The following is a 27928-nucleotide window of genomic DNA, read 5'->3' on the forward strand; positions in this document are numbered from 1 at the left end:
GCGCCATCCAGCGGGGCTACGGCGCCACTGCACCGACTATGCCAAATGCTCCCCACTCCCCCGGATATTCTCTCTTCTGCCCCAACCACCCACCCACGTCCCAGCTCTCGAGGGAATTATCAAGTATTCCCATTACAACTTCTACTGCTGAAATCACTAGCCACAGCACACATTGTGAGTAACATTGTTTAAAACTAATTAGGAGAACCCAGGAACTTCAGTGCCTGCAGACTTGTGATTCTAGACCAGCCTGTCTCAACCTTTTTGCCCTGGGGGAACCCTTGAAATAATTTTCAGGTCTCAGGGAACCCCTGCGTAAAAATTATTATATCTGTAGCTCACGGTATGTTAGCTTTATCGGTAAATGGTAGATATAATAATCCAAAAATATTTACCAATGCTCTTTTGAGTAGAGAATTAATTTTTAGCCAGCTTTTCTTAAAAAAACAGTTAAGCTTAGCGTACCTTCCGTGAAATTAATCTCTTTCTTTCCCTTTCATAAATTTAAAAACTCATAAGGCAAACGTAATAAATTTCTGTTAAACAACTGGTTTAAGCCAAAATGGGATTTAATTTTTCTAAAGGTAAACTCGATATATTTAATTTAAATAAAGGTTGTAAATTTAATTATATCTATTTACAAAATGAAAATTTATTGGCAATGTTGAATAGTAAAGTTACTAAAAATCAGAAACCAAGGCAATATGAATAAAAATAAATCCTAAGGCATACTTTTATACAAGGCTTTGAAAAGGCATTTTAGAAACATAGAAAATAGGTGCAGGAGTAGGCCATTCGGCCCTTCAAGCCTGCACTGTCATTCAGTATGATCATGGCTGATCATCCAACTCAGAACCCTGTACCTGCTTTCTCTCCATACCCCCTGATCCCTTTAGCCACAAGGGCCATATCTAACCTCCTCTTAAATATAGCCAATGAACCGGCCTCATTGGAATTCTGTGCAGAGAATTCCACAGATTCACCACTCTCTGTGTGAAGAAGTTTTTCCTCATCTCGGTCCTAAAAGGCTTCCCCTTTATCCTTAAACTGTGACGCCTCGTTCTGGACTTCCCCAACATCGGGAACAATCTTCCTGCATCTAGCCTGTCCAATCCCTTTAGAATGTTATATGTTTCAATAAGATCCTCCCTCAATCTTCTAAATTCCAGCGAGTATATGCCTAGTCGATCCAGTCTTTCTTCATATGAAAGTCCTGCCATCCCAGGAATCAATCTGGTGAACCTTCTCTGTACTCCCTCTATGGCAAGAATGTCTTTCCTCAGATTAGGGGACCAAAACTGCACTGTTTTGCATCGGTGCATCGGCCACCGTTCAGATAATAATCTGTTTCCCTGTTCTTGCAACCAAAGTGGATAACCTCACATTTATCCACATTAAATTGCATCTGCCATGAATTTGCCCACTCACCTAAACTATCCAAGTCACCCTACATCCTCTCAGCATCCTCCTCACAGCTAACACCGCTGCCCAGCTTCATATCATCCGCAAACTTGGAGATGCTGCATTTAATTTCCTCGTCTAAATCATTAATATATATTGTAAACAACTGGGGTCCCAGCATTGAGCCTTGCGGTACTCCACTAGTCACTGCCTGCCATTCTGAAAAGGTCCCATTTATTCCCACTCTTTGCTTTCTGTCTGCCAACCAATTCTCTATCCACATCAATACCATACCCCCAATACCGTGTGCTTTAAGTTTGCACACTAATCTCCTGTGTGGGACCTTGTCAAAAGCCTTTTGAAAATCTAAGTATACCACATCCACTGGCTCTCCCCTATCCACTCTACTAGTTACATCTTCAAAAAATTCTATAAGATTCGTCAGACATGATTTTCCTTTCACAAATCCATGCTGACTTTGTCCGATGATTTCACCTCTTTCCAAATGTGCTGTTATCACATCTTTGATAACCGACTCTAGCATTTTCCCCACCACCGATGTCAGACTAAGTGACACGATCAGGCTCAAATTTAGGCCTAGTATACAAAACCAGTGCTTGTTTCTTGCTGCACAAGTACTCAGTTCTGGGTTGAACTTGAGATGAGCACGCAGAGATTTCTCCATTGACTGAAATGAGATGATTTCTATCCTTGCTCTTCATGCTTGTTAAACAAGAAAAAGCTTGCTCACACGTGTAAGAAGTTGAAAACTGCAGCAAAACTTTCATTGCTTTCCTATGAATGGCAGGATGCTCTCACAGAAATCCAGAACTTAACCAGGGACAGATCAGTAAAGCTCATCTTGAGTGCATGATCAGACTGCAGCTCACAAAATTCTTTTCTCTTCTCTCCTCTCAAAGTCAAGTTCGCAGGCTGAGCAGAAGATTGAGAGAAAGGTTCCCTCACCCAGTTATCACTTGTGTTAAAAGGGAGGATAAGTACTGTTCAATTTTGTTCTGCAGTTTTTCCAGGTGCTTTTCAATAAGACTTGAGATTTTCTGATACCCTTCCCCACTCTCAAGTCCAAGTAATAGTGGAAATGTTTCAGGATTTCCTTTGCAGCATGATTTTTCCAAATATTCAGTTTCCTTTTAAATCCAAGAATCTTGTTACTCAAAGTCAAACATTATCTCCAGAACCTTGCAGACAGTTGTTTAACTGGTTCATATGATGAAAAATCTGGCCGCCTATTTTCTTGAAGGTACTGCAATTCACCTTTCAGCTCAAACACCCTGTTGAGAACTCTTCCTCTGCTAAGCCACCAGATTTCTGTATGTAGCAGGAGATTGGTGTTCTCTTTGCCCAGGTTTTCACACAGTTAAAAAAAAAATATTCTCAAGTAAACTGGTCTTAAAGCTACGAAGTAACTTGCTTCCAAAACCCTTTTACTGTCTGTGACTTTATTTTCAAGAGCTTTAATCTGTCTGTTTTGAGATTCCAATAGTCATTTAAAATAACCAGCACTTTTACATGTCATATTTTGTAATTTGTAGTTAAATGTCTTTCAATTTTGCTGGAGCCGTTGCTACATTCGTAAGTTGTTTGCCACAGACTTGGCATAATGGAACAGGACAACATGGATCACCAATCATGTAGAACTCATTGATAACTAGCTTTCATTGTAAAGACAGACTTTTTTGTGTCCGTTGTTGGTGTATATGTACATATTCATCCTATATCAACACATGTGACAGTAATAAACCTATAACAATCTCTGAGAAAGTGAAAGCCACAGGTAGGAGAGAAATCTGAAGCTCATATGCAATATCTGACCATCAGGGGATCTGATGGAGTGAAGGGAATGGTAGGGACTCTTTTAGCAGCACAGTAGGAGCTGACAGAGTTGAGATGGGAGTCTGTTGGCTGATAATATTAGTTTATTGTTGTCAGGTACAGTGAACAGCTCGTCTCACACGCTGTTCATACAGATCAAATCTTTGCACAGTGTGTTGAGGTAAAGTAATAAAATAATGAAGAATAAAGTTACTGAGAAAGTGCAGTGCAGTTGAACTATGGTGGAAAAACACAACAAGGTAGATTAGATTGTGAGGTCGAGTCCATTTTATTGAACAAGAAACCCATCGACGAGTCTGACGACAGTGGGACAAAGCTGTCCGTGAGCCTGGTGGTGCGTGCTTTCAGACTTGTCTGATACAGAGAGGAGAGGAGAGCCTGTTCAGGGTGAGTGGTTTACTAAGACAGTGAGAGGTACGGAGGGGAGGCTGGTTTCCGGGGTGTGTTGAGCTGTATCTACTTGGCTGTGCAGTTTCCTGCAGTTATGGGCAGAACAGTTGCCATACCAAGCTCACCTGTGTCCAGAGAGGAGACGTTCTGTGGTGTGCTGAGGAGAGTCAGATTTCTTTCGCCTCCTGAGGAAGTGGAGGTGCCAGTGAGATTTCTTGGCTGTGAACGAAGCAGGGCAAGCTTTTGGTGATGTTCACAGCTCGGCACGTGAAACTCACAACCTCAATACTGTTGATAAAGACAGCCTGAAGTCAGTGATCAGCTCTTTTGTTGTCAAGACACCATGACAGCCTGTCTCCTTCCTGTTATCTGAGATACATGCAAACCTGTAGGTGGAGATAGAGCAGAGTTTGTCCTGCAGGGGTCTGAGGACACAACCGTACAGGGCACCAGTCTTGAGAATAATTATGGCAGAAGTCTTGCTGCCTATCTTTACTGACTGTGGTATGTTGGTCAGGAAGTCAGAGATCGAGTGCCAGCTGACCTATGCCCTGAAATGGACACGGAAATTCAGGAGGAAAGGGAAAAGACAAAAGGTGGGTGGAAATTTGCAGCGGATGTGATACAATGTCCAAGTCCTGATAGGGAGATACAGCACAGAAACTGGCCCCTCCGTGAATTCCCTTCAAGGCATGCTGACTTTGAAGAAGTTCTACTCCCCAGTCCTGATGCAGGGTCTCAATGCAGAATGTTGACCATCTGCTGTATCACTTCAGCCACTTCCTTCTGCCTTTGAGTCTGTGCCAACTTTCAGCCACTCATTCACACAGATCCTACAGTCAAATTGGCCCACACCGGTGAGTTTTCCATGAGAGATGACTACAGTCAGAGTACCAACTTTGACCCGTTCAGCCTCTGCACTGGGATTCCGTGCAGTTACAGAAGACGAGTTCAGACAAGGTAGTACTTCACTTCTGTCTCTTCCAAAAAGACCAAGGTAACATGCCTGAACGACTGGTGTCCTGTTGTACTCACCTCAATAATAAGCAAATGTTTTGAGAGGCTAGTCAAGGACTACATCTGCAGCATGCTACCACCCACACTGGACCCCCTACAATTTACCTACCGACACAAACGATCAACAGATGACACAGTAGCCACAGCTCTACACACCGTCCCTACACATCTGGAGAAAAAGGATGCCTATGTGAGAATGCTGTTCTTGGACTACAGTTCAGCATTCAACACCATAATTCCATCCAGGCTTGACAGAAAGCTCAGAGACCTCGGCCTTGATCCTGCCTCGTGCAGCTGGATCCTGGACTTCCCGTCAGATCACTGGCAGGTGGTAAGAGTGGGCTCCCTCACCTCCACCCCTCTGACTCTCAACACAGGAGCCCCTCAGGGCTGTGTACTAAATCCCCTCCTTTACTCCCTGTATACCCTTGACTGTGTCGCCACCCACAGCTCTAATCTGCTAATTAAATTTGCCGATGGCAGTACATTGAATGGCCTTATCTCAAACAATAACAAGGTGGCCTACAGGGAAGAAGTCATTCCTCTGACACAGTGGTGTCAAGAAAACAACCTCTCCCTCAATGTCGCAAAAACAAAGGAGCTGGTTGTGGATTACAGGAGGAATGGAGACAGGCTGACCCCTATTGACATCAATGGATCTGGGGTTGAGAGGGTAAACAGCTTCAAGTTCCTCAGCATCCACATCACCGAGGACATCATGTGGTCTGTACACAATAGCTGTGTGGTGAAAAAAGCACAACGGTGTCTCTTTCACCTCAGATGCTTGAAGAAGTTTGGTGTGGGCCCCAAAATCCTAAGCAGTTTCTACAGGGGCACAACTGAGAGCATCCTGACTGGCTGCATCACTGCCTGGTATGGGAACTGTACTTCCCTCAACCACAGGACTCTGCAGAGAGTGGTGCACACAGCCCAGCACATCTGTAGATGTGAACTTCCCACTATTCAGGACGGTTACAGTGACAGGTGCGTAAAAAGGGCCTAAACGATCACTGGGGACCCAAGTCACCTCAATCACAAACTGTTCCAGTTGCTACCATCCAGGAAACGGTACCACAGCATAAAAGTCAGGACCAACAGGCTCTGAGACAGCGTCATCCACCAGGCCATCAGACTGATTAACTCACACTGATTTGGGTGTATTTCTATGTTACATTGATTGTTCTATTTATTATAAATTACTATGATTGTATATTACACATTCAGATGGAGACATAACGTAAAGATTTTTACTCCTCATGTATGTGTTCAGTTCAATTCTAGAGTACTGTAGTCAGTATTCACAATGCGGCGCCCCTTATAGTGGAAAACCACATATTGATGGTGTATTCATTCCACACTCCCACAGTACTGACCTCCCAGTGTGACATTCCCTCAGTACTGACCCTCCCACAGTGTGACTCTCCCTCGGTACTGACCCTCCCACAGTGTGACTCTCCCTCAGTACTGACCCTCCCACAGTGTGACATTCCCTCAGTACTGACCCTCCCACAGTGTGACTCTCCCTCGGTACTGACCCTCCCACAGTGTGACTCTCCCTCAGTACCTCCCCTCCCACAGTGTGACATTCCGTCAATACCGCCCCTCCCATGGTGTGACTCTCCCTCGGTACTGACCCTCCCACAGTGTGACTCTCCCTCAGTACTGACCCTCCCATGGTGTGACTCTCCCTCGGTACTGACCCTCCCACAGTGTGACTCTCCCTCAGTACTGACCCTCCCACAGTGTGACATTCCCTCAATACTGACCCTCCCACAGTGTGACCCTCCCTCAGTACCTCCCCTCCCACAGTGTGACCCTCCCTCAGTACCACCCCTCCCACAGTGTGACATTCCCTCAATAGCACCCCTCCCACAGTGTGACTCTCCCTCGGTACTGACCCTCCCACAGTGTGACTCTCCCTCAGTACTGACCCTCCCACAGTGTGACATTCCCTCAATACTGACCCTCCCACAGTGTGACTCTCCCTCGGTACTGACCCTCCCACAGTGTGACTCTCCCTCAGTACTGACCCTCCCACAGTGTGACATTCCCTCAATAGCACCCCTCCCACAGTGTGACTCTCCCTCGGTACTGACCCTCCCACAGTGTGACATTCCCTCAATACCGCCCCTCCCACAGTGTGACTCTCCCTCGGTACTGACCCTCCCACAGTGTGACTCTCCCTCAGTACTGACCCTCCCACAGTGTGACATTCCCTCAATACTGACCCTCCCACAGTGTGACCCTCCCTCAATACCGCCCCTCCCACAGTGTGACTCTCCCTCGGTACTGACCCTCCCACAGTGTGACTCTCCTTCAGTACTGCACCCCCACAGTGTGACCCTCCCTCAGTACTGACCCTCCCACAGTGTGACATTCCCTCAATACCGCCCCTCCCACAGTGTGACTCTCCCTCGGTACTGACCCTCCCACAGTGTGACTCTCCCTCAGTACCGCCCCTCCCACAGTGTGACATTCCCTCAATACTGACCCTCCCACAGTGTGACCCTCCCTCAGTACCACCCCTCCCACAGTGTGACTGTCCCTCAGTACTGACCCTCCCACAGTGTGACATTCCCTCAATACTGACCCTCCCACAGTGTGACCCTCCCTCAGTACCACCCCTCCCACAGTGTGACATTCCCTCAGTACCACCCCTCCCACAGTGTGACCCTCCCTCGGTACTGACCCTCCCACAGTGTGACCCTCCCTCGGTACTGACCCTCTCACAGTGTGACTCTCCCTCAATACCGCCCCTCCCACAGTGTGACTCTCCCTCGGTACTGACCCTCCCACAGTGTGACTCTCCTTCAGTACTGCACCCCCACAGTGTGACCCTCCCTCAGTACTGACCCTCCCACAGTGTGACATTCCCTCAATACCGCCCCTCCCACAGTGTGACTCTCCCTCGGTACTGACCCTCCCACAGTGTGACATTCCCTCAATACTGACCCTCCCACAGTGTGACATTCCCTCAATACTCTCTCCCACAGTGTGACTCTCCCTCGGTACTGACCCTCCCACAGTGTGACTCTCCCTCAGTACTGACCCTCCCACAGTGTGACATTCCCTCAATAGCACCCCTCCCACAGTGTGACTCTCCCTCGGTACTGACCCTCCCACAGTGTGACATTCCCTCAATACCGCCCCTCCCACAGTGTGACTCTCCCTCGGTACTGACCCTCCCACAGTGTGACTCTCCCTCAATACTGACCCTCCCACAGTGTGACCCTCCCTCAATACCGCCCCTCCCACAGTGTGACTCTCCCTCGGTACTGACCCTCCCACAGTGTGACTCTCCTTCAGTACTGCACCCCCACAGTGTGACCCTCCCTCAGTACTGACCCTCCCACAGTGTGACATTCCCTCAATACCGCCCCTCCCACAGTGTGACCCTCCCTCAGTACCACCCCTCCCACGGTGTGACTCTCCCTCAGTACCGCCCCTCCCAAAGTGTGACTGTCCCTCAGTACTGCACCCCCACAGTGTGACTCTCCCTCAGTACCGCCCCTCCCACAGTGTGACTCTCCCTCGGTACTGCACCTCCACAGTGTGACCCTCCCTCAGTACCACCCCTCCCACAGTGTGACATTCCCTCACTACTGACACTCCCAAAGTGTGACCCTCCCTCAGTACCACCCCTCCCACAGTGTGACATTCCCTCAATAGCACCCCTCCCACAGTGTGACTCTCCCTCGGTACTGACCCTCCCACAGTGTGACTCTCCCTCAGTGTGACATTCCCTCAATACTGACCCTCCCACAGTGTGACTCTCCCTCGGTACTGACCCTCCCACAGTGTGACATTCCCTCAATACTGACACTCCCACAGTGTGACTCTCCCTCGGTACTGACCCTCCCACAGTGTGACTCTCCCTCAGTACTGACCCTCCCACAGTGTGACATTCCCTCAATAGCACCCCTCCCACAGTGTGACTCTCCCTCGGTACTGACCCTCCCACAGTGTGACATTCCCTCAATACCGCCCCTCCCACAGTGTGACTCTCCCTCGGTACTGACCCTCCCACAGTGTGACTCTCCCTCAGTACTGACCCTCCCACAGTGTGACATTCCCTCAATACTGACCCTCCCACAGTGTGACCCTCCCTCAATACCGCCCCTCCCACAGTGTGACTCTCCCTCGGTACTGACCCTCCCACAGTGTGACTCTCCTTCAGTACTGCACCCCCACAGTGTGACCCTCCCTCAGTACTGACCCTCCCACAGTGTGACATTCCCTCAATACCGCCCCTCCCACAGTGTGACTCTCCCTCGGTACTGACCCTCCCACAGTGTGACTCTCCTTCAGTACTGACCCTCCCACAGTGTGACCCTCCCTCAGTACCACCCCTCCCACAGTGTGACATTCCCTCAGTACCACCCCTCCAACAGTGTGACCCTCCCTCAGTACTGACCCTCCCACAGTGTGACATTCCCTCAATACTGACCCTCCCACAGTGTGACCCTCCCTCAGTACCACCCCTCCCACAGTGTGACTGTCCCTCAGTACTGACCCTCCCACAGTGTGACATTCCCTCAATACTGACCCTCCCACAGTGTGACCCTCCCTCAGTACCACCCCTCCCACAGTGTGACATTCCCTCAGTACCACCCCTCCCACAGTGTGACCCTCCCTCGGTACTGACCCTCCCACAGTGTGACACTCCCTCGGTACTGACCCTCTCACAGTGTGACTCTCCCTCAGTACTGACCCTCCCACAGTGTGACATTCCCTCAGTACCACCCCTCCCACAGTGTGACTCTCCCTCAGTACCACCCCTCCCACGGTGTGACTCTCCCTCAGTACCACCCCTCCCACAGTGTGACATTCCCTCAGTACCACCCCTCCCACAGTGTGACCCTCCCTTAGTACCCGCCCCTCCCACAGTGTGACTCTCCCTCAGTACTGACCCTCCCACAGTGTGACATTCCCTCAGTACCACCCCTCCCACAGTGTGACCCTCCCTCGGTACTGACCCTCCCACAGTGTGACACTCCCTCGGTACTGACCCTCTCACAGTGTGACTCTCCCTCAGTACTGACCCTCCCACAGTGTGACATTCCCTCAGTACCACCCCTCCCACAGTGTGACTCTCCCTCAGTACCACCCCTCCCACGGTGTGACTCTCCCTCAGTACCACCCCTCCCACAGTGTGACATTCCCTCAGTACCACCCCTCCCACAGTGTGACCCTCCCTTAGTACCGCCCCTCCCACAGTGTGACTCTCCCTCAGTACTGACCCTCCCACAGTGTGACATTCCCTCAGTACCACCCCTCCCACAGTGTGACTCTCCCTCGGTACTGACCCTCCCACAGTGTGACACTCCCTCGGTACTGACCCTCTCACAGTGTGACTCTCCCTCAGTACTGACCCTCCCACAGTGTGACATTCCCTCAATACTGACCCTCCCACAGTGTGACCCTCCCTCAGTACCACCCCTCCCACGGTGTGACTCTCCCTCAGTACCACCCCTCCCACAGTGTGACATTCCCTCAGTACCACCCCTCCCACAGTGTGACTCTCCCTCAGTACCGCCCCTCCCACAGTGTGACTCTCCTTCAGTACTGCACCCCCACAGTGTGACCCTCCCTCAGTACCACCCCTCCCACAGTGTGACATTTCCTCTATACTGACCCTCCCACAGTGTGACTCTCCCTCGGTACTGACCCTCCCACAGTGTGACCCTCCCTCAGTACCGCCCCTCCCACAGTGTGACTCTCCCTCGGTACCGACCCTCCCACAGTTTGACTCTCCCTCGGTACTGACCCTCCCACAGTGTGACTCTCCTTCAGTACCACCCCTCCCAGTGTGACATTCCCTCAATACTGACCCTCCCACAGTGTGACTCTCCCTCAGTACTGCACCTCCACAGTGTGACATTCCCTCACTACTGACCCTCCCACAGTGTGACCCTCCCTCAGTACCACCCCTCCCACGGTGTGACCCTCCCTCAGTACCACCCCTCCCACGGTGTGACTCTCCCTCAGTACCACCCCTCCCACAGTGTGACATTCCCTCAATAGCACCCCTCCCACAGTGTGACTCTCCCTCGGTACTGACCCTCCCACAGTGTGACCCTCCCTCGGTACTGCCCCTCCCACAGTGTGACATTCCCTCAGTACCGCCCCTCCCACAGTGTGACCCTCCCTCAGTACTGCCTCTCCCACAGTGTGACATTCCCTCAGTACCGCCCCTCCCACAGTGTGACCCTCCCTCAGTACCGCCCCTCCCACAGTGTGACTCTCCTTCAGTACTGACCCTCCCACAGTGTGACATTCCCTCAGTACTGACCCTCCCACAGTGTGTCCCTCCCTCAGTACCGCCCCTCCCACAGTGTGACATTCCCTCAGTACCGCCCCTCCCACAGTGTGACCCTCCCTCAGTACCGCCCCTCCCACAGTGTGACTCTCCTTCAGTACTGCCCCTCTCACAGTGTGACTCTCCCTCGGTACTGACCCTCCCACAGTGTGACATTCCCTCAGTACCGCCCCTCCCACAGTGTGACATTCCCTCAGTACTGCCCCTCTCACAGTGTGACTCTCCCTCAGTACTGACCCTCCCACAGTGTGACATTCCCTCAGTACCGCCCCTCCCACAGTGTGACCCTCCCTCAGTACCGCCCCTCCCACAGTGTGACTCTCCTTCAGTACTGCCCCTCTCACAGTGTGACTCTCCCTCAGTACTGACCCTCCCACAGTGTGACATTCCCTCAGTACCGCCCCTCCCACAGTGTGACATTCCCTCAGTACTGCACCCCCACAGTGTGACTCTCCCTTGGTACTGCCCCTCCCACAGTGTGACCCTCCCTCGGTACTGACCCTCCCACAGTGTGACTCTCCCTCAGTACTGCCCCCCCCACAGTGTGACTCTCCTTCAGTACCGCCCCTCCCACAGTGTGACTCTCCCTCGGTACTGCCCCTCCCACAGGGAGAAACTGCTTCAGGACTGCACCCCCACAGTGTGACTCTCCCTTGGTACTGCCCCTCCCACAGGGAGAAACTGCTTCAGGACTGCTCCTCTGACCATGGGGCTGCCGCTTACAAGTCATTAGGCCCTTACCCCTGCTTTTCTGTCGCAGTTGCTGAGAACAGCAACAAAACCAGTCTGGCTCTGAGCTTGTGTCTCCAATGGCCATGTAACCAGCTCGGTGAGGTAAGGTGAGGATGCAACCCAGGGGTGCCGGGGCTCGGAGGGAGCCCCCTCCTCTACCACCACATCTCACACTCAACTAGAAATAACTCCCTTCATGTCCTGCACAGTCTGGAATCAGAATCAGGGTTATTATCTGAACCATTAAATATTATCATGATTAAAATCAGGAGTTAAAATCAACATGGAGTTTATTGTCACATGCACAGACACATGTATGTATTGGTGCAATGAGAAATAAGCACAACGTATCAGATGTACAACGTTCATAAAAACATATCATACATAAATTATATCCTTTTTAACACGAAAGAACATGACTAGAACGGGAAAAAAGCCAATTTTAGTGCAAGGTGGTAAAAGTGCTGCAATATTAAATTCTTGATCAGGATTGTGCTGCTTGGATGGTTATTTACTTTATTTTGAAGAGAAGTAGTTATAGCTTGTGGTGCTGTTGGGCCAGGAGGTTTCGGCCTTAGTTGATAGTTAGCAAAGCTGGTAATTATTCCTGTGAATGACAGCTGGAGCATTGGGAATAAGAAACTTTGAGAAACCACTGGTAATCCCCTCCAGGTTGTCGTGTTGAGTACAGTATTTATTTAATGCATAGGAACCATTAAGTACAAAATGTTGAGCTCAAAATAATAAAATAACCTATGATTTTGAATTCCGTTTTCAATTTTCACCTCCCTTTCAATGCTCCTTATTTTGCATCAAAGTAGACCGGAACTTAACTGACCCGCGGTGAATTTTATTAAGGATGCACCGTGTGCGGGGCGGAAGGTACTCTTGGGGCCGTAGGGTTCCGGGCTCCTGAGGCGGAAGTGTCCAATATAAATCCCTCCCCCGGTAGCACAGGCGGAAGTGAAAATGGAGGCGCTTGTATTCATTCTGTCCCTGGTCGATTGTTGCGCCCTAATATTCTTGGCGGTATATTTTGTATCCTCTGAGTGCGGAGGAATGAAGTGAGTGAGGAAGGATGTAAAGGGATAGGGGGAGAAATGAAAGGGGATATAGAGAGGGGGAGTGGGGAGGTGGGACATGGAAGGGGGTAGACGCGGAAGGGGTCTGGAGGAGGGAGGTTGGAGGAGGATATAGGGTGATGTGGAGGGGTCTGAGGGAGGTTGGAGGGGAGGAGGGTGTGGAGAGGAAGAAGGTGCTGGGGAGAGGTGGGCAAGGAGAGATGTGTGTCTGGGGGAGGTGGGAGTTAGCTGAATGGTTGGGTGGGGACAAGGGTGGCTATGGAGGTGGTGCTGAGGATAGGGAGGAGGCTGGAAGGGGATGAATGTTGAGGGGCTGTGGGTAAGGGATGGTCTCTGGAGAGAGGAGGGAAGGGTATGTGAAGCAGGGAGTGGAATGAAGGGAGGAAGATATGAGGGTGAGGGAGGTATTAGGATAAGGGGGGAAATGAAGAGTGAGTATAATTTATGTGGGATGAGAGCATGGGGAAAATGAATGGCGGCAGAGATGAGGGGTGCTGAGAAGGGCTGGGAGCCAAGCTACATGGGCTCTGGGTTTTCCTGAGCAGAGTTCAGATTATAACCCTGTCAGATCTGGAATGTGATTACATAAACGCCAGAGCTTGTTGCTCTAAACTAAACAAGGTGAGTAATCTCTGGAGACTGGGGTTGGTGCAATCTCTGTCCCTGCCTCTTTAGTCCTGTCTGACACTCTCCCACATCTAGTTTCCCTGCAGTTCCCTTCTTGAAGATCAATGTTAGGCCTGTCTAGTTTGCAGCCTAGATGTGAAGAATGAATTTTCCAGTATCAGGGAACCCTTATCTCTTGTGATTATTTCCCTCCACCCGCACAACCCTTCTCTAGCTGTGTCCACCTATCACCCATGCATTTTATCCTTTAGCTTCCAGCAGCTGTCTCCTCCTTCACTCTCCCTGACTCCCACCTGCTTCTTTCAGCTAGCCATTCATCATCCTTCACTCCCCCTCCTGGCCTGGCTCACCTCTCTACTATCTCTGCCCCCGGTCCTGATACAAGATTTTGATCCCAAGAATCAACAACGTTGAATGGACCCCCCCCCCCCACCCCTTTACCGGTGCTGCTCGACCTTATGAGGTTCTTCAGTAGATTCGTTGTTGCTTTTGATTCCTGTATCTGCCTTTTCTTGTCTCTATTTAGCACAATTGCCTGCTTTCTGTCTTTTAGCTAGTTCTTAATCCATGGTAATTGCATATCTTGAAGTTTGATAAATGTCTTCGATGTGGGACTTCATCATAAACCCTATGAAAATCCAGGTTGGTAACTTTCACCAAATTCGTCATGTCCATATATACTCAGTGGCCACTTTATTAGGTACAGGAATGGAATCTGGTGTGGTCTTTTGCTATAGCCTATCCACTTTAATGTTTGACGTTTTGTGTGTTCAGAGATGCTCTTTTGCACATCACTGTTGTAATGTGTGGCTATGAGTTGCCTGTCAGCTTGGCCATTCTCTGACCTCTCTGATTAACAAGGCATTTTCACCCCCAGACCTGCTGCTCACTATGTTTTTTTGCTTTTCACCCCATTCTCTGTAAACTCCAGAGACTGTTGTGCATGAAAATCCCAGGAGATAAGTAGTTTCTAAGGTACTCAAACCATCCAGTCTGACACCAACAATCATTTCATGGTCAGTCACTTACATCACATTTCTTCCCCATTTTGATGTCTGGTCTGAACAACTGAATCTCTTGACCATGCCCATGTGGTTTTATGCATTGAGTTGCTGCCACATGATTGGCTGATAAGCTATTTGCATTAATGAACCTAATAAAGTGGCCACTGAGTGTAATCTGTAACAAATCCACCTTGGCCTTCTCTTCCCCCCACCTGCACACAAGCATTTAGTAATGACTGGTTGTGAGGATGATGAAGTGGACGGACCTCTGGTTGCACAGAAGATTATCATGAATTTAATCCCCTGGTCATTTGGGGTGGGTTAGAATCATACACCGTGGAAATGGGCCTTTTGGCCCACACTGATTTAGATTCCTATCTAAGCAAGCCCTATCTGCCTATGTTCCCACTAAACCTTTCCAATCCAAGTAAATATTGATAAATGTATTTGCTTCAACAACTCTTTGGCAGCTCATTCCAGATACTGACTTGTCTCTGGGTGAAAATGTTACCCATCAAGTTTCTATTAAATCTCTCCCCTCTCATCCTATGCCCTCAAGTTCTTGATTCCCCGTACCTGTGGTAAAAGACTGTGTGCATTCCCCTATCTGTATCCCTCAATTTTATTCACCTCTACAAGATCACCCCTCATTCTCCTATGTTAAGCTCCAATGAGAAAGGTCTCAGCCTCTCCCCACAACTCAGTCCAGACAACACCCTTGTGCTCTTTCCAGGATAACAGCAATTTTCCTATAAGCAGGCTGATCTAAATCAAACAATACTCTAAATTCAGCCTCACCAAAGACTTGTACAACTACAACATGGCCTCCCCAACTTCTTTACTCAGTGCCCTGATTGATGAAGGTTAGCATGCAATAAGCCTTCTTCACCACCAGCACATGGTATCTGTGGACCTATTATCAACTATTAATCCCTCTCACTGGTTGCACAAGCCCACTGGGGAAGGACAGGTTAGGAGGCTAGAGGAGGGGCAGGGTGTGGGTATTAGGATCTTCCCCCACTGCTCAGCAAGACTGCACACCTGCTGATGAGGTTGCTAACTGCCTCCCAGCAGCCTGCTTTGGTTGGGGCTGGGCAGGGGTGTCAGAGCGGTCCTGACCATGGTCCTGACTCTTCTCTCCACAGTGGGTGTTACCAGAACTGATTGGCCACAGTGCTGTCACGATGTTGATGCTGATCTCGATGCACTGGTTTATCCTGCTGCTCAACCTACCCATTGTTGCCTGGAACTTCTACAGGTCAGTTGGCATCGTGGAGTGGATGGATCTAATGGCAAGGTTGGTGGGAAGGTGGGCTTCCTTGCACATTTGGTGCAGAGGTTGTGACTTAAGGACAGGTGTGAACCCATGTCTAAGCTCATGGGTCAGAGCACTGATTGTTGTTCTTTGTCGCACTGAGCTTAGGCACGATGAGTGCAGTCTGCTGAGGCTGATTTGTTCTCTGACTCTCCCACAGGTACTTGTCTGTCCCCTCTGGAAATGTGGGGGTCTTTGACCCAACTGAGATACACAATCGAGGCCTACTCAAGACCCACATGAAGGAAGCCATGATCAAACTCGGATTCCACCTGCTCTGTTTTTTCATTTACCTGTACAGGTGAGCAGAGCACAGCTTTCAGGGTGGGGTAAGGGAGCATTATGAAACCCTCAAGTGAGGAATGGAGCAAGATTCTGTCTTAAGTTCTAGGGAGGAGTGAGGGAAGGAGCTCTGCTAGGCTTGGGTGAGAATAGATTATTCATGCCTGGGGAGGGGAAGGATTTTTATTGGCCCTGAACTGGAGGTGGTTTATATTGGGTGAAAAGGGAGGTGGTGAGCGAGTTGGAGGGGTAGAGGCCAGATAGATTTTTGTGGGTTAGTCATGAGAGTAATAAGGATGTGTGAGTGATGGTGGGGACAGAAAAGGGACCAGGAACCAAGGGGCGATCCTACATGCAGAAAGGGATTAATAGGGCATCGTATTACTTAAAATCAGACAGAGGGAGTTTGGGCTAAGGGAAGTATGGTAATTATGTCTGAATGACTCTTATCCCACACCAAATCCCATCTCTTCCTTCAACAGTATGATCCTGGCATTGATCAATGACTGAGTGCCTTGACAGAGGGTGTGGATAGTCACAAGTTTCAAGTTCAGGATCCGGGACCGGGCTCTCACTTTAACTGGAAGTTGGAGGTTACATCATATGCAGTTTATATTTTGGACCCGACTGAAATGTGTGTTGAGATTATCTTTTTTTAAATAAAGTTACAGTTTAAATGTATGACTTTGACTGTTTGGAGTCTGCAGTTTGTAGTGACCCTCAGTACCAACTGTGGTGCTGACTTGCAGCCAGAGTTGGTACTACTCTGGTAGGGACAGCTGAGATCAAGTCCCTTCTGGCCGCTACCTAGATCACTCAATAAGGTCACGTCCAAAGAGAATGTTACGCCTCAGTTCCATTTTCCTACTCAGTTACCCTTCATTTTATCCACACGATACAATGGTTTTCTGGAAGTAGAAGATTCCTTTTGAAATAGCACCTCTTAACTTGGCATTAAAAACTGACATGTTATTGTAGTACAATGAGTCCTGGTCTAAGTTTTCCAGCAGGTCCAAACTCCCTCAATCTATATTTCAGGAAGATCACTTGTTCTTCCAGTCTACTTAATCTTCCTTCAAATGACACTCCCATTAAAATTCTTTCTGAAGCAACACACAAAGTAGCTGAAGGTACTCAGCAGCATCTGTGGATGGTCATTGACGTGATGTTGAGATCCTTCATCAGGTCTGGGAAGAGATAGAAGAGAGCCAGTATAAAAAGGTGGGGAAGGGAACAGCAAGAGTTGATAGTCGATAGGTCGATCCAAGTGAGAAGGTGGTAACAGTATGGGAATGGGAATGGTAAGAGTTTGGGAGCTCATAGGTGGAACACTCTGTACTGTCTCACAGTCACGAATGGTGTAGGATTGTTCTGACAGAGATGTTCAGATCTCTAGTCTGGAATACCTAGTGCTCCCACTGATCCTCTATTATTCCCATACAATTGCCAAATTAATTCAGACAAGAGGCTGGAGACTACCTGCAACTTATGCTTTGCTCTTAGTTACTGATTCTAGAGAATCAACATATAAATCAGAATCCTTTTTCCAACAATGAAAAAAAAACTGAACATTCAAGGATATGCAGTTACTGATTTTTATTGAGATTTAAGAAACTGATACAAATCATTCTTTTATTCTCTTCCTTTTGATTTGAATAGCCACACCTTACAATGATGTGACAAAGCGGATTTTCACAAACCTAATACAATAGGAACACAAAAAATATTGGAGTCAGTGAACATCCTGTCAATGGTCTTTATGATATGCTTAAAACGCTCAATATTTATAAAATAATAATGATTTATAATCTAAAATGATAAAATAAATAGGCAAATAAAACCAGGCTGAATATTAAATGGTTATGGAGTAACATAATGCAGAAAGAATATATTTAATTCAATGCTGTCACTAGGTTTGGCAAAGGAAGTTGCCAAATCCTACTTGTGTTAATGTTGTGCAACATGCACCTTGTGAAATTCTCACTACTCAGGATAGACAACAGTATTGAGGCCACTGTCACAATTCAAGATGCTCTCTCCAGATTAAAAGACTTGCATTTCTATCACAACTTTAACAGCCAGAGTTCATTTCAGGTGCTTTAAAAGCAAATTAATCACTTTTGAAATGGACAATATTGTGGTGGTGAAGAGACGGTAGTCATTTTGCACAAAGAAAGCAGCAATAAGTAGAACATTCTTTTAAAGGTATGTTGAAGGAGTGATAATCATTTGCCCTGGGAAAAGATCAGGGATATCCTGCAGCAGGTGGTTTGACTTGAGCTTTTGAATGCCATGCTTCACACAAAAACCATTGTGAACTCCTGTTCCAAGTAGAAAATTTCATTACAAAGATACCAGAAGCAAAGGGAAGGCGAGTGAACCTGACTAGAAGCACAAATAGTACAGTTTTTCCCTGCTGTTTAGTATTGGGCCATTGCAACAATCAATATGAACACCAAATACTCTACATAAACTAGCTCCAGAGTCAGAACAACTCAACAAATGGGTTTCCTACCCGACACTGGTTTCAGCAGCAGGGCTTGGACTCTTCAAGGGGGGAGACAAAAAGTCAGTTGTAGAGGTATCCTGACCGTATCAATTCTCTAAAACAGGGGTTCCCAAATTTTTTTAAGCCATGGACCCCCACCATTAAGCAAGAGGTCTGTGGACCCCAGGTTGGAAATCCCTGCTCTAAAGTATCCCTTATGTTACTTAAGATGGATTTGACAGAGATAATGTATCAAATTAGTCTTTGTCAATGGAGAACTGGAAATTGAGGTACACATTAAAATTGATTTGTAAGGGAAAGTTTTGAAGCCAAACCATTTGATCAAGTGATGCGGGGTGAAAGCAGGAACAGGATAGTGACTTTGGAGGATCAGTCATAATTATCTTGACTGGTGGACCAGGCTCAACAGGTTGAATTATCTAATTTCTACATTTTCTAATTTGAATATGACAATGAGCACTAATTAGAAAGAAGACAGATAAAATGAAAATTCTAGAACTACAAAGGGAAAGATCAGTGACATGTGATGAGTGAGGGTAATGGATCAATTCAATGTGATGGCATACCTTGGATTCTATCTTTCCTCCTGATCACTGGAATTACTATCAAGGACTGTTCTACAAATATGCAGTTACTAAATATCAATCATCTTAAGGCTGCAAATGAAATACAGTACTTTGCAGGATTCGAAATTCCCAAAAAAGCATTCCAGAAGGGTGAGATCTATTTCAATCAATTTTCACTTGATGTAAGACTGTCACTTATTACCCAGTAGAATACACTAATTTTGTTTCTTACTGTTAATTAGAGTTGACAGGCACTAGCAAACTCTCTTAAAATGACATATCAAACACTTTTGATGGTCGTAGATTTATTTAAATACATCCTGTGATGGCCATTCCAGTCATATCTAGAAGCAGATAATCTCTCTACCCAACCCCAATACCCTCTTTCATGCAAATAGTCATTGGCCACTCCTCCCTATTACTGAAAAGCAATTTAAACCTTATTTTCCCTTCCAACCACAGGAGGGAAGGATAATAACTTACATGATTTAAAGTGCTTTGGAGCATCTAATGAAACATTTCTGAGACATATTCAGTATTATAGGTCTAACAACAGCCATACATCAAGTACTAGCAAATAAAGGCATGATGTATTTCAGTTTATTGAGGGTTAGGTAATGACGAACATCACTGCTATTCTTTAAAATAATGCATTGGATCTTTAATGTCTGCCTGAGAAAGTTGAAAGGCCTCAATCTAGATCCAATTTGACGGATGGCATGCTGGACTGTGCACATTGGTGTAGCAGTGTAGATTTTGCTGGCTCTGAAGAGTGAAACAAACTCCCAACTTTGGACTCCTGCTGCCAAGTTACACTTGGAACTTTTGAACCTTTCTACTGGTTGAATCAGTGCTACATTTAGACATCATTGAGTAACACCAGCACCATGTTTACTTCTATTTGGCCCTGCACTCAAAATAATAGAGCCACAGCAAACTCCATTTTCTTGAATCAACTGCAGGGTTAAAAGAGTGCCAGGCCATTCAGCTCATTGCTAATTATGTGGATTGTGATTAAAAGTCAGCAGCAAAATGACATCCCTGTACTTTGCAATGGACATTGCTGGTGCAATATGGTTGGGGGGGGGGGGGGAAGATTTATTTTTGGTGGAAAGTGCCATGCAAATTGAAGTCTTTACATGCATTAATAAAAGATGCTTGGAATAACAGCACCCTCATCCAATCTTAAGAGAATGGATAACATCTTTCAGAGAACAGAATGAGTGCAGGTTAATCTTTGATTGTAGCTAACTTCATATTGGCTCTTCAGTAGCTGTCTGTGGCATCTCTTCTGCAGGCAGCCATTTCAAATAATTGCCTTACCTTCAAGTGCATGGGGGCAGCCATTTGATTATGTGAAGCACACTACAGTTAAATATTCAATATTAGCTCATGGTCCTAATTCTTCCATCAACTATCAGCTAGAGACTGTGCCAAGGCTCTGTCAAGAGCCTCCAAATTCAAAGATGAGAGTTCAGAATAAAGCATCAAAACAGGATTCAGAGACAGACACCAGTAATTTACTTAAATTATGAAATTAGACTGACTCGAACTTGCTTCTGCATAAAAAGTAAGACTGTGTATAAATAACCTCTAGACCAACATAACTGCTTAATGGGATTCTTAAAGAAATAAAACTCATCCTCATTAACTCTATAGTTTAACACTAAAAGCAGCTCAGTTGAATGAAAATTCAGACGCCACTTTCAGTGACATAGCTCAAGAAACAATGAACTGAAAATAGAAATGACATTACAGTTGTGAGACAAAGCTGATCTGCTGCAAGTGAATTATTCCACTAAGGGTAATCTTACAAAGCAGGTAGCAAGAAAGGACAATGAAACCAATTTAGTAGGAGGCAAGTCCAAAACACTTGGATGTAAAGGTTCTGAAAAAAGCAGGAGCTGCTGAAAGGAACCTATGTCACAATGCTTTGTAACTGGAGTGGAGTACAAGATTCAACAGGTAAAATTAATGTGTTCACCATTGTACTATTTGGAGACAGGAAGTTTTCTTTATAACATACAAGATTATAAATGCTGAGAAACTACTGGATAACACAACTTTAATATTTAGAATATTAATATCTACATATCTGTAACAGCTGCATAGATCAGAAACCTTGAGGGACCATGTTTCTTTACATCAATGACAAACAGTAGTGAAACTTTGATCCATCCTTGCCTTTATGATATTGTTAATGTTACCCATCTAAGAGCAGAATACTCTGCAATGTAACTATAAACATCAGACTGGATTTCCATCATTCGGTATGGGCAATAATAATAACTTTAACCAATTTGGTCAAGGAAGAAGGATGAGTATTTGGAAGCACAGGATCCTAAATCTCAGTCGAAATTGAGCTCTCCTGGAAGTTACAATGGCATTTGTTGCTTAGTGGTTTTCTTCCCGACAAACTAGCTCTTCAGCAATAATGGAAGGCAAACACAACTCAGGGGAGTCTCTAATGTGCCTTTATTATTCATCTTCTAGCTTGAAGGCAACTCTACCCAAGAGTCCAACCTCTACCTTAAATCCACTTTTAACCTTTGCTTGGTCTGATGAAAACATTGCCTCAGATGAAGAAAGTTTTGAAGTAATAGAATTATTACAAAGCAATTTATGGCTTTGAGAAGAACTTAGAACAGGTATGTCTAGAATCCTTTATTCAGCACTGATCTTGGACAAAAATATAAAAGTAAACACAAAAGGGTTAATAGAATCAGCTCCTCACAACTGTGCAAAATCATTGACAGGCTCCTCCAAAACACTACAAGTTACCTGCAGTATTGCCTAATTAGTAGTACAGATCCTATTCAGGGATTTAAACTAGATCAGTGGAGAAAGATGGAAACAGGCATTTTCAAAATGCTGTCATCTTTTGTACAGCTGGGTGGTACATCTCTAAAGGGCTCTAGATTCATGGGACAATACAATTAAACTCTGCACCCAATTATCATCTAATCAAATAATACCAATATTGTACTGTTCCAATAGATGGGCCTGGTAAAATCAGTATGGGATATCAATGCAACCCTGGAAAATGATGTAACTGAAGTGTCTAACTTGCTTGCATAGATTTCTGTTTGAAGAAATAATTTGGGGAAAAATATGCATATGGATTTGACCTCAGTTAAATTGAAAATAGGTTCCCCTTGAAAACACACCAGAGATGGAAGAAAACATGGTAAGTTGTCAAGTGGCTAAATTCTAAAGTTTTGGTGCCCAGGGAACACCAAACTCTAAAACTGTTTCATTCAATCTAAGCAAAGGGCAGATTATGACTGAGTGCTGTACCACAACTGAGCCTAAAGTAGTAGTGAATAAAACAAGTCATATTTAGCTTTACTATATGAATATCAACTAAGATAATCAGCAAAAGTACACTGCATGGAGAAGTATCTAACTTCCTCTATGGCGGTTAGCTCACATGAACTCAGAGAACCAAGCAAGCAACAAATGTGGAGCACAGAAGTAGTTGAGACCCTGCATCAGTCCTGACCATCCCTTTCCTTCCACAGATTATGTATGCTTGGTTTGCTGAATCCCTCCAAGTATTTATTTTTAGCTCCAGATTCTAGCATCTATTTATTTCTCCCAGTTAAACAATCAGCCTTGGGCTGCACACTTGAATCAGTCGGTTTTAACTCAGGAAAATTTAGAAGCTATGATGATTTCCTGAATTAGTAAAATAAAATCAGTATGTTAATTTAGCCTCTGCAAATAGCAAGATTGGATTCCTTGTTGCTGCATTGCCCACAATCTCAATCCATAGTGAGCAAACAAAGTTTGTAAGTAGTACAACTCACATGATTTATGTTGGTGGGATCTGCTTACACACTTACTCTTTCTATTGGAATTCAACCAGAAATTCTGATTTGAATAGAATAAGCCTATTTAGAACCAGGCAAGTGAATACTGCAAAAGAGATCAGCTGCAGCCTTTACCAGTGCATAATTTACTTTCTGGTGCTAGCTTATTAAAGGAAATGTTCACGTCAGTTCCCCTCCTTCACTCCCACCCTTTCCAAAGCCTCTGATTTTTCACTTAATTTGGGATATATTAGTTAAAGGATTCTGGAACATCTATTTAATTGACTGTATTTAAGTAGAAGCTAGAAATTAACCAATCCTGATCAGACTTGAGAAAGTGGAGCAATCTTCTAACTTATTTTCATAATTTTCTGAAATTTCCATCTTCTATGGTCTACACCATATAAACTCAAACAGTAATATTGGTCATAGAAGAAAGTGTGTTTAATGGGGAAGAAAACATTGTACAAGCACTTAAAGTACTCCCCAGTAATTACTGATCTAGGTGATGCCATTTTTTAAATACTAATTTATCAACTCTAATTGACTCAGGAGATTGACTAATCACATTTTGGCACTAAGAGCCTTGTCTGCCTCAGGAACAGATCTATGAAATGTCAGAATAATGGGGTAGAGCCCACTTGAGACACAAAACCTTATATAATAAAAATGTGCTGGCAGGGCAAAATGTGAGTAATTTGAACATAAATTTCAGTTCTATCCTTCCCCTCAATGTTAAGCCATTGCAACCTCATCATGTGGGTACAACATACATATAATTATTCAATGCTGCTTTGGTAAAAATCCATCAAATATGCCTGAAGTCAGCCCAATCAACTAATTCATTAAGGGCTACTCACAAAACTTTGAATATTTTGAAGTTACTATTTATCATTCCATTCAAATATAGTCTGTGGGGCATGTTACAATGTTTGAAACACAAAAAAATTTAATAGGGTTTTGTCAACCCACATTGTATAGTTCACAAAGATGGTAAACAACTGATACATTCCATTGGAATTCATGTTTCCCAGGCCTGGGCCATTAGATCTAGGGTTACAATACCAAGCAAAAGAATGAGTCATACTTCAGTTTCCTGAGTGGAGTGCAGAGTAAGTAGTGCAAATATACTGACTAATGATTGACCTTTGTGGAAGTTAAATTCTGAACTGGAATTATAGAACCACCTTCAGTTTCCTTTCAAAACTGCACACATACTGATTTGGAAATATACTGCACCCCTTCATTGTTACAGGAGATGGCTGGGATTTTTATTGAGGTAAATATAATGGTTGCCAAATAAATGAGAGTAATAATAGCAAGGTCTTGGATCATACGGTTATTATGAAGGAGGAAGCCTTGGAAGCTTATTAACGTGGGTAAATCTCCAGGGCCTGTACAAGTCACCACCAGATCTTATGAGGGCTGGGGGGGAGGGGAGGGGAATCATAGAAACCCTTGTAGAGAAAATTGTTTTGGAGCCTGAATTCAGCTGTAGGAAAGTTACTGGAGGGAATTCTGAGGGAGAAGATCTACCATCATTATCCCCAGAAGGCCCCTTAACAGGAATAGTATGCTTTTGTGCATTGGAGGTGGCATCATGTCTGACAAATCTTTTGAAGTGGTAACAATGGGGATAGATGAAGGTTGGGAAGTGGATGTTCTCTATATGAACTTAAGACAGGGCTTTTGACAAGGTCGCACATGACAGGCTGAGCTGGAAGGATAGGTCAGAATGGATTCAGGTGGATTCAGAATTGGTTCCATGATAGAAAGCACAGTGTAATGGCTGAAGGTTGCTTCTGTGACTGGAGGCCTGTAACTGGGGAGCTCCAGGAGTCAGTGATGGGACCTCTGTTATTCATGTAGATGATTTGCATATTAATATACATGGCATGATTTGAAGTTTGCTGATGATGATAAATTAGGGAGTCTTATTGATAGTGAAGGAGTTTACAATGAATTGCTCAGAGATCTTGGTCAGTTAGGGAGATGGATGAGGAATGGCAAATGGATTTCAACTTAAGTAAATGTGAGGTGATGCATTTTGGACAATCAAACCAGGGTAGAACATAGTTAATTCAGGGCACTGATAAGTTTTGTGGAACAGAGGGACCTGAGAGAACAAGATTGCTGACAGCGGCTGCATAAATAGACAGGGTGGTGAAGAAGGCATTCATCAGTTAGGTCTTTAAGCTTAGGAGTAGGAGCACTACACTGCAGTTATGCAGTTGTCAGTGAGGCTGCACTTGGAGCATTGTGTACCAATTTTGATCTTGAATAAAAGAGATTTCATCGCTGACACTAGTTACAGTTATAGGAAAGACATTGTCAAGATAAGAGAGGGTGCAGAAGATTCACAACACTACTGCCTGGACTAGAGGGCTTAAGGTATATGGCAAGGTTTACTACACTGGATTTGTATTGCCAGAGAATGTGGAGTGACCTCATCAAAATTTTTTAAATTATGAGGAGCATGGATAAAGGTGGACAGTCATAGCCTTTTCCCCAGGGTTGGGAGTCCAAAACTAGGGGGTACAGTTAAGAGGGGAGAGATTTAAAATAGTCCTGAGAGGTAATTTCTTTATCCCGAGGGGAGTGAGCACCTGGAATGAGCTGCCAGAGGAAGTGGTCAAGGCAGGTACAATTTCAACATTAAAGAGGTATTTGGGTAAGTACACAGAGGACAGAATCTTGGAGGGTTATGGACAGAACCATTGCAACTGGCACTAACAAAAATGATTCTGTGGTCAAAATAAACTAGGTGGGCCAAAAAGCCAATTTCCATGTTGTGCTACTCTACAGCAAATTCAAGATTGTGACTTTCTCAAGGGTATTTATGAATGGCCAATTGTGTGGCAACACTCGTGGCTGCCACCAGTACAACCTCAGGTATGTTAGTTGTTAAAAAAACGACACATTTCACTATATGCTTCCATTTGATAAACTTGAATCTTCATCTTGACAGAATTCCCACATCCCAAAGTAAAATGAAGTTGAAAGTTGAAAGCAGTCCTGAAGTAAAGCTCATTTTCTTTTAGTCAAATTTAAATCGTATTCACTGGTCATTATTTACTCAACATCAGTGATACAAAGACTCTCTCACTCTCTAACCTTTTTCCTCCCAACAGTGGGAAGAAAACTAAATACACCAACATATTTCTTATCTAAACCCAATTCACATCCAATCTCAGCAAAATAATTTTCATAATTTCCTCTTCTTTTCCAGTGGAAAATGCATATTTCCAAGTAACAGAAACCCAAATTTAGAGAATTTAATTTCAATTCTAAGAGCAGTTATACATAAAAAATAGGTTGTGGTCTCTAAAAAATGTACAATAAATTGGCAAAGTACAAATTTGTGATAAATCAATCGGTGGTTTGATCAATTGATTAGATTGCAGTGTGGGTCCTCTCACCTCCTCACCAACCCATACAGGTCAGTTTCCAGTTAAAGCACTATATAAAAACAATAAACCACTTTGCTTAACCTTCACTTGAGACCTCTGCTCCTGTCTTATTGACATTCACTTTCACAGTAAGTGAATGTTAATAAGATGAAGAGCAAATTCTAGCTCTACACCACTAGAGGCAGCACCTGTGCACCTCCCATACCAGCAGCAGAACTATATCTGGTGATTAAGGAACTGGCAATGTTATATATCGAGGGACATTCAGCAACAAGGAAAATAAAGGATTGGGTAATATAAGCAGTGAAGATTATCTGTAAATAGTTGGGACTTTAAAAATAGACACAAAAGAAAAAAAAAGCAAAATAATTTGTATATATTGCACAAATCAAGATGTGGGACAATTACTTTTCATTAAACATTTACATTCTCTCCCAATTTCCTTGCTCTGAGCCTACCCAAACTTAGCAGCAGTCTCCAACAGGAAGGCAAGGTGGAGAGGGTCTCACTATCAAGCCAATGTCATCATGTTATCAGCATCTATAAGTGCTCAAAAAGTGCTGCACACTTTACAAACATTGTTTTTCCTATCTCATGTCACTTCACATAGGAGAAATCATAGCGCCAACCCCACATTGAGATAAAGACTAGCCAAATAGGAACTGCGACTATCTAGTTTTACAATGGTCATGCCACATCACTTGGCACTGATTCTTTCTACAAAAAAAAACACAGGTCAAGTTACAGATCTGAATGAACGGACATGTACCACCATATAGGAAGCAGTACAACATACACTTCACTCTATCAATTTGGATTTGACATCCCTAAATAAGAGAATGTAACAACCCCACCAGTGGATAAAAAAAATCACTGCTGTGATCATACTGAAAACACCAAATATGAATTTCTCATAAAACAAATGGAAGACCATGATAGGGGAATGAGTGCAGAAAACAAGATTTAACTGATTTAACCAACAATTCGAATCTTTAAAAAAAAAACTGACATTTTGTACATGAATATCTAGCTCCTTCTCTCCCCAAAATACCACAATGGGGAATAAAAATAAGAGTCCAGGGCAATATGACCCAAGGTGTAGTCCACAGACAGAGCTGTAGTTAGTTCCACTATTCAAGCTAACAAATTGAAAGTAAGGAAAACATTAATCTATTTTACTGCATGTTTGTCTCAGACTAGCATTCCTCACCCTAGCAAGCCTTCTATGTGTTAGACCCCAAACAAAGATTTAAAATTCCATGGTGTAGAACAAGGTAGATTGCCAGAACTTAAAAAAGAGGCAGGAAGGAACCAGAGTTCAATGGAGTTGCAATGTAACACAATTCCTCACAACCAATGGGCAAAATTAAAATTGGCATCCCACTGGGGTCTAACAAGATTGCTTCTCCAGGATTTGTAACTATGAAGCAAAGTGGTAAGATGCTGGCACCGGTTAGAGGACCTGAAATGAGTTTCATCATAAGCACGTGTCCAGTTGGTTGTGCCAAAACCCCAAGCCGTTTTGTTCCGTGACTTAATTTCAGTTCAAAAGTTGTCCTTTGCACAGTCACCGTCAACTATCCATGCTACTACAAGCTTCTGTGGAGA

General features: G+C 45.0%; 2 protein-coding genes across 4 annotated transcripts in view; one reads left to right on the forward strand and one right to left on the reverse strand.

The window, feature by feature from the left end:
• The first annotated feature begins 20 nt into the window (after nucleotides 1-20).
• cnih4 (cornichon family member 4) lies at nucleotides 21-16704 on the forward strand. 3 transcript variants are annotated; one of them, XM_073056244.1, is made up of 5 exons: nucleotides 12642-12751; nucleotides 13348-13416; nucleotides 15572-15684; nucleotides 15902-16042; nucleotides 16506-16704. In XM_073056244.1, the coding sequence occupies exons 1-5, from the start codon at nucleotides 12683-12685 to the stop codon at nucleotides 16531-16533; spliced, it is 420 nt and encodes a 139-aa protein (XP_072912345.1). In that variant the 5' UTR covers nucleotides 12642-12682; the 3' UTR covers nucleotides 16534-16704. The 3 variants fall into 3 exon arrangements, with proteins under 3 accessions (XP_072912346.1, XP_072912345.1, XP_072912347.1); XM_073056245.1 differs by lacking the exons at nucleotides 12642-12751; nucleotides 13348-13416 and adding an exon at nucleotides 21-174; XM_073056246.1 differs by lacking the exon at nucleotides 13348-13416 and having other exon boundaries at nucleotides 12666-12777.
• Nucleotides 16705-17604: 900 nt separating this feature from the next.
• LOC140733215 (WD repeat-containing protein 26) overlaps nucleotides 17605-27928 on the reverse strand; it is a 142703-nt gene continuing 132379 nt past the window's right edge. The window contains exon 14 of the mRNA XM_073056247.1: nucleotides 17605-27919. Coding sequence (XP_072912348.1) covers nucleotides 27894-27919 — 26 coding nt within the window. The 3' untranslated portion in view covers nucleotides 17605-27893. The remainder of the gene's footprint in view (nucleotides 27920-27928) is intronic.

The sequence above is a fragment of the Hemitrygon akajei genome, chromosome 9 (genome assembly GCF_048418815.1).
Source record: "Hemitrygon akajei chromosome 9, sHemAka1.3, whole genome shotgun sequence".
NCBI lineage: Eukaryota > Metazoa > Chordata > Chondrichthyes > Myliobatiformes > Dasyatidae > Hemitrygon > Hemitrygon akajei.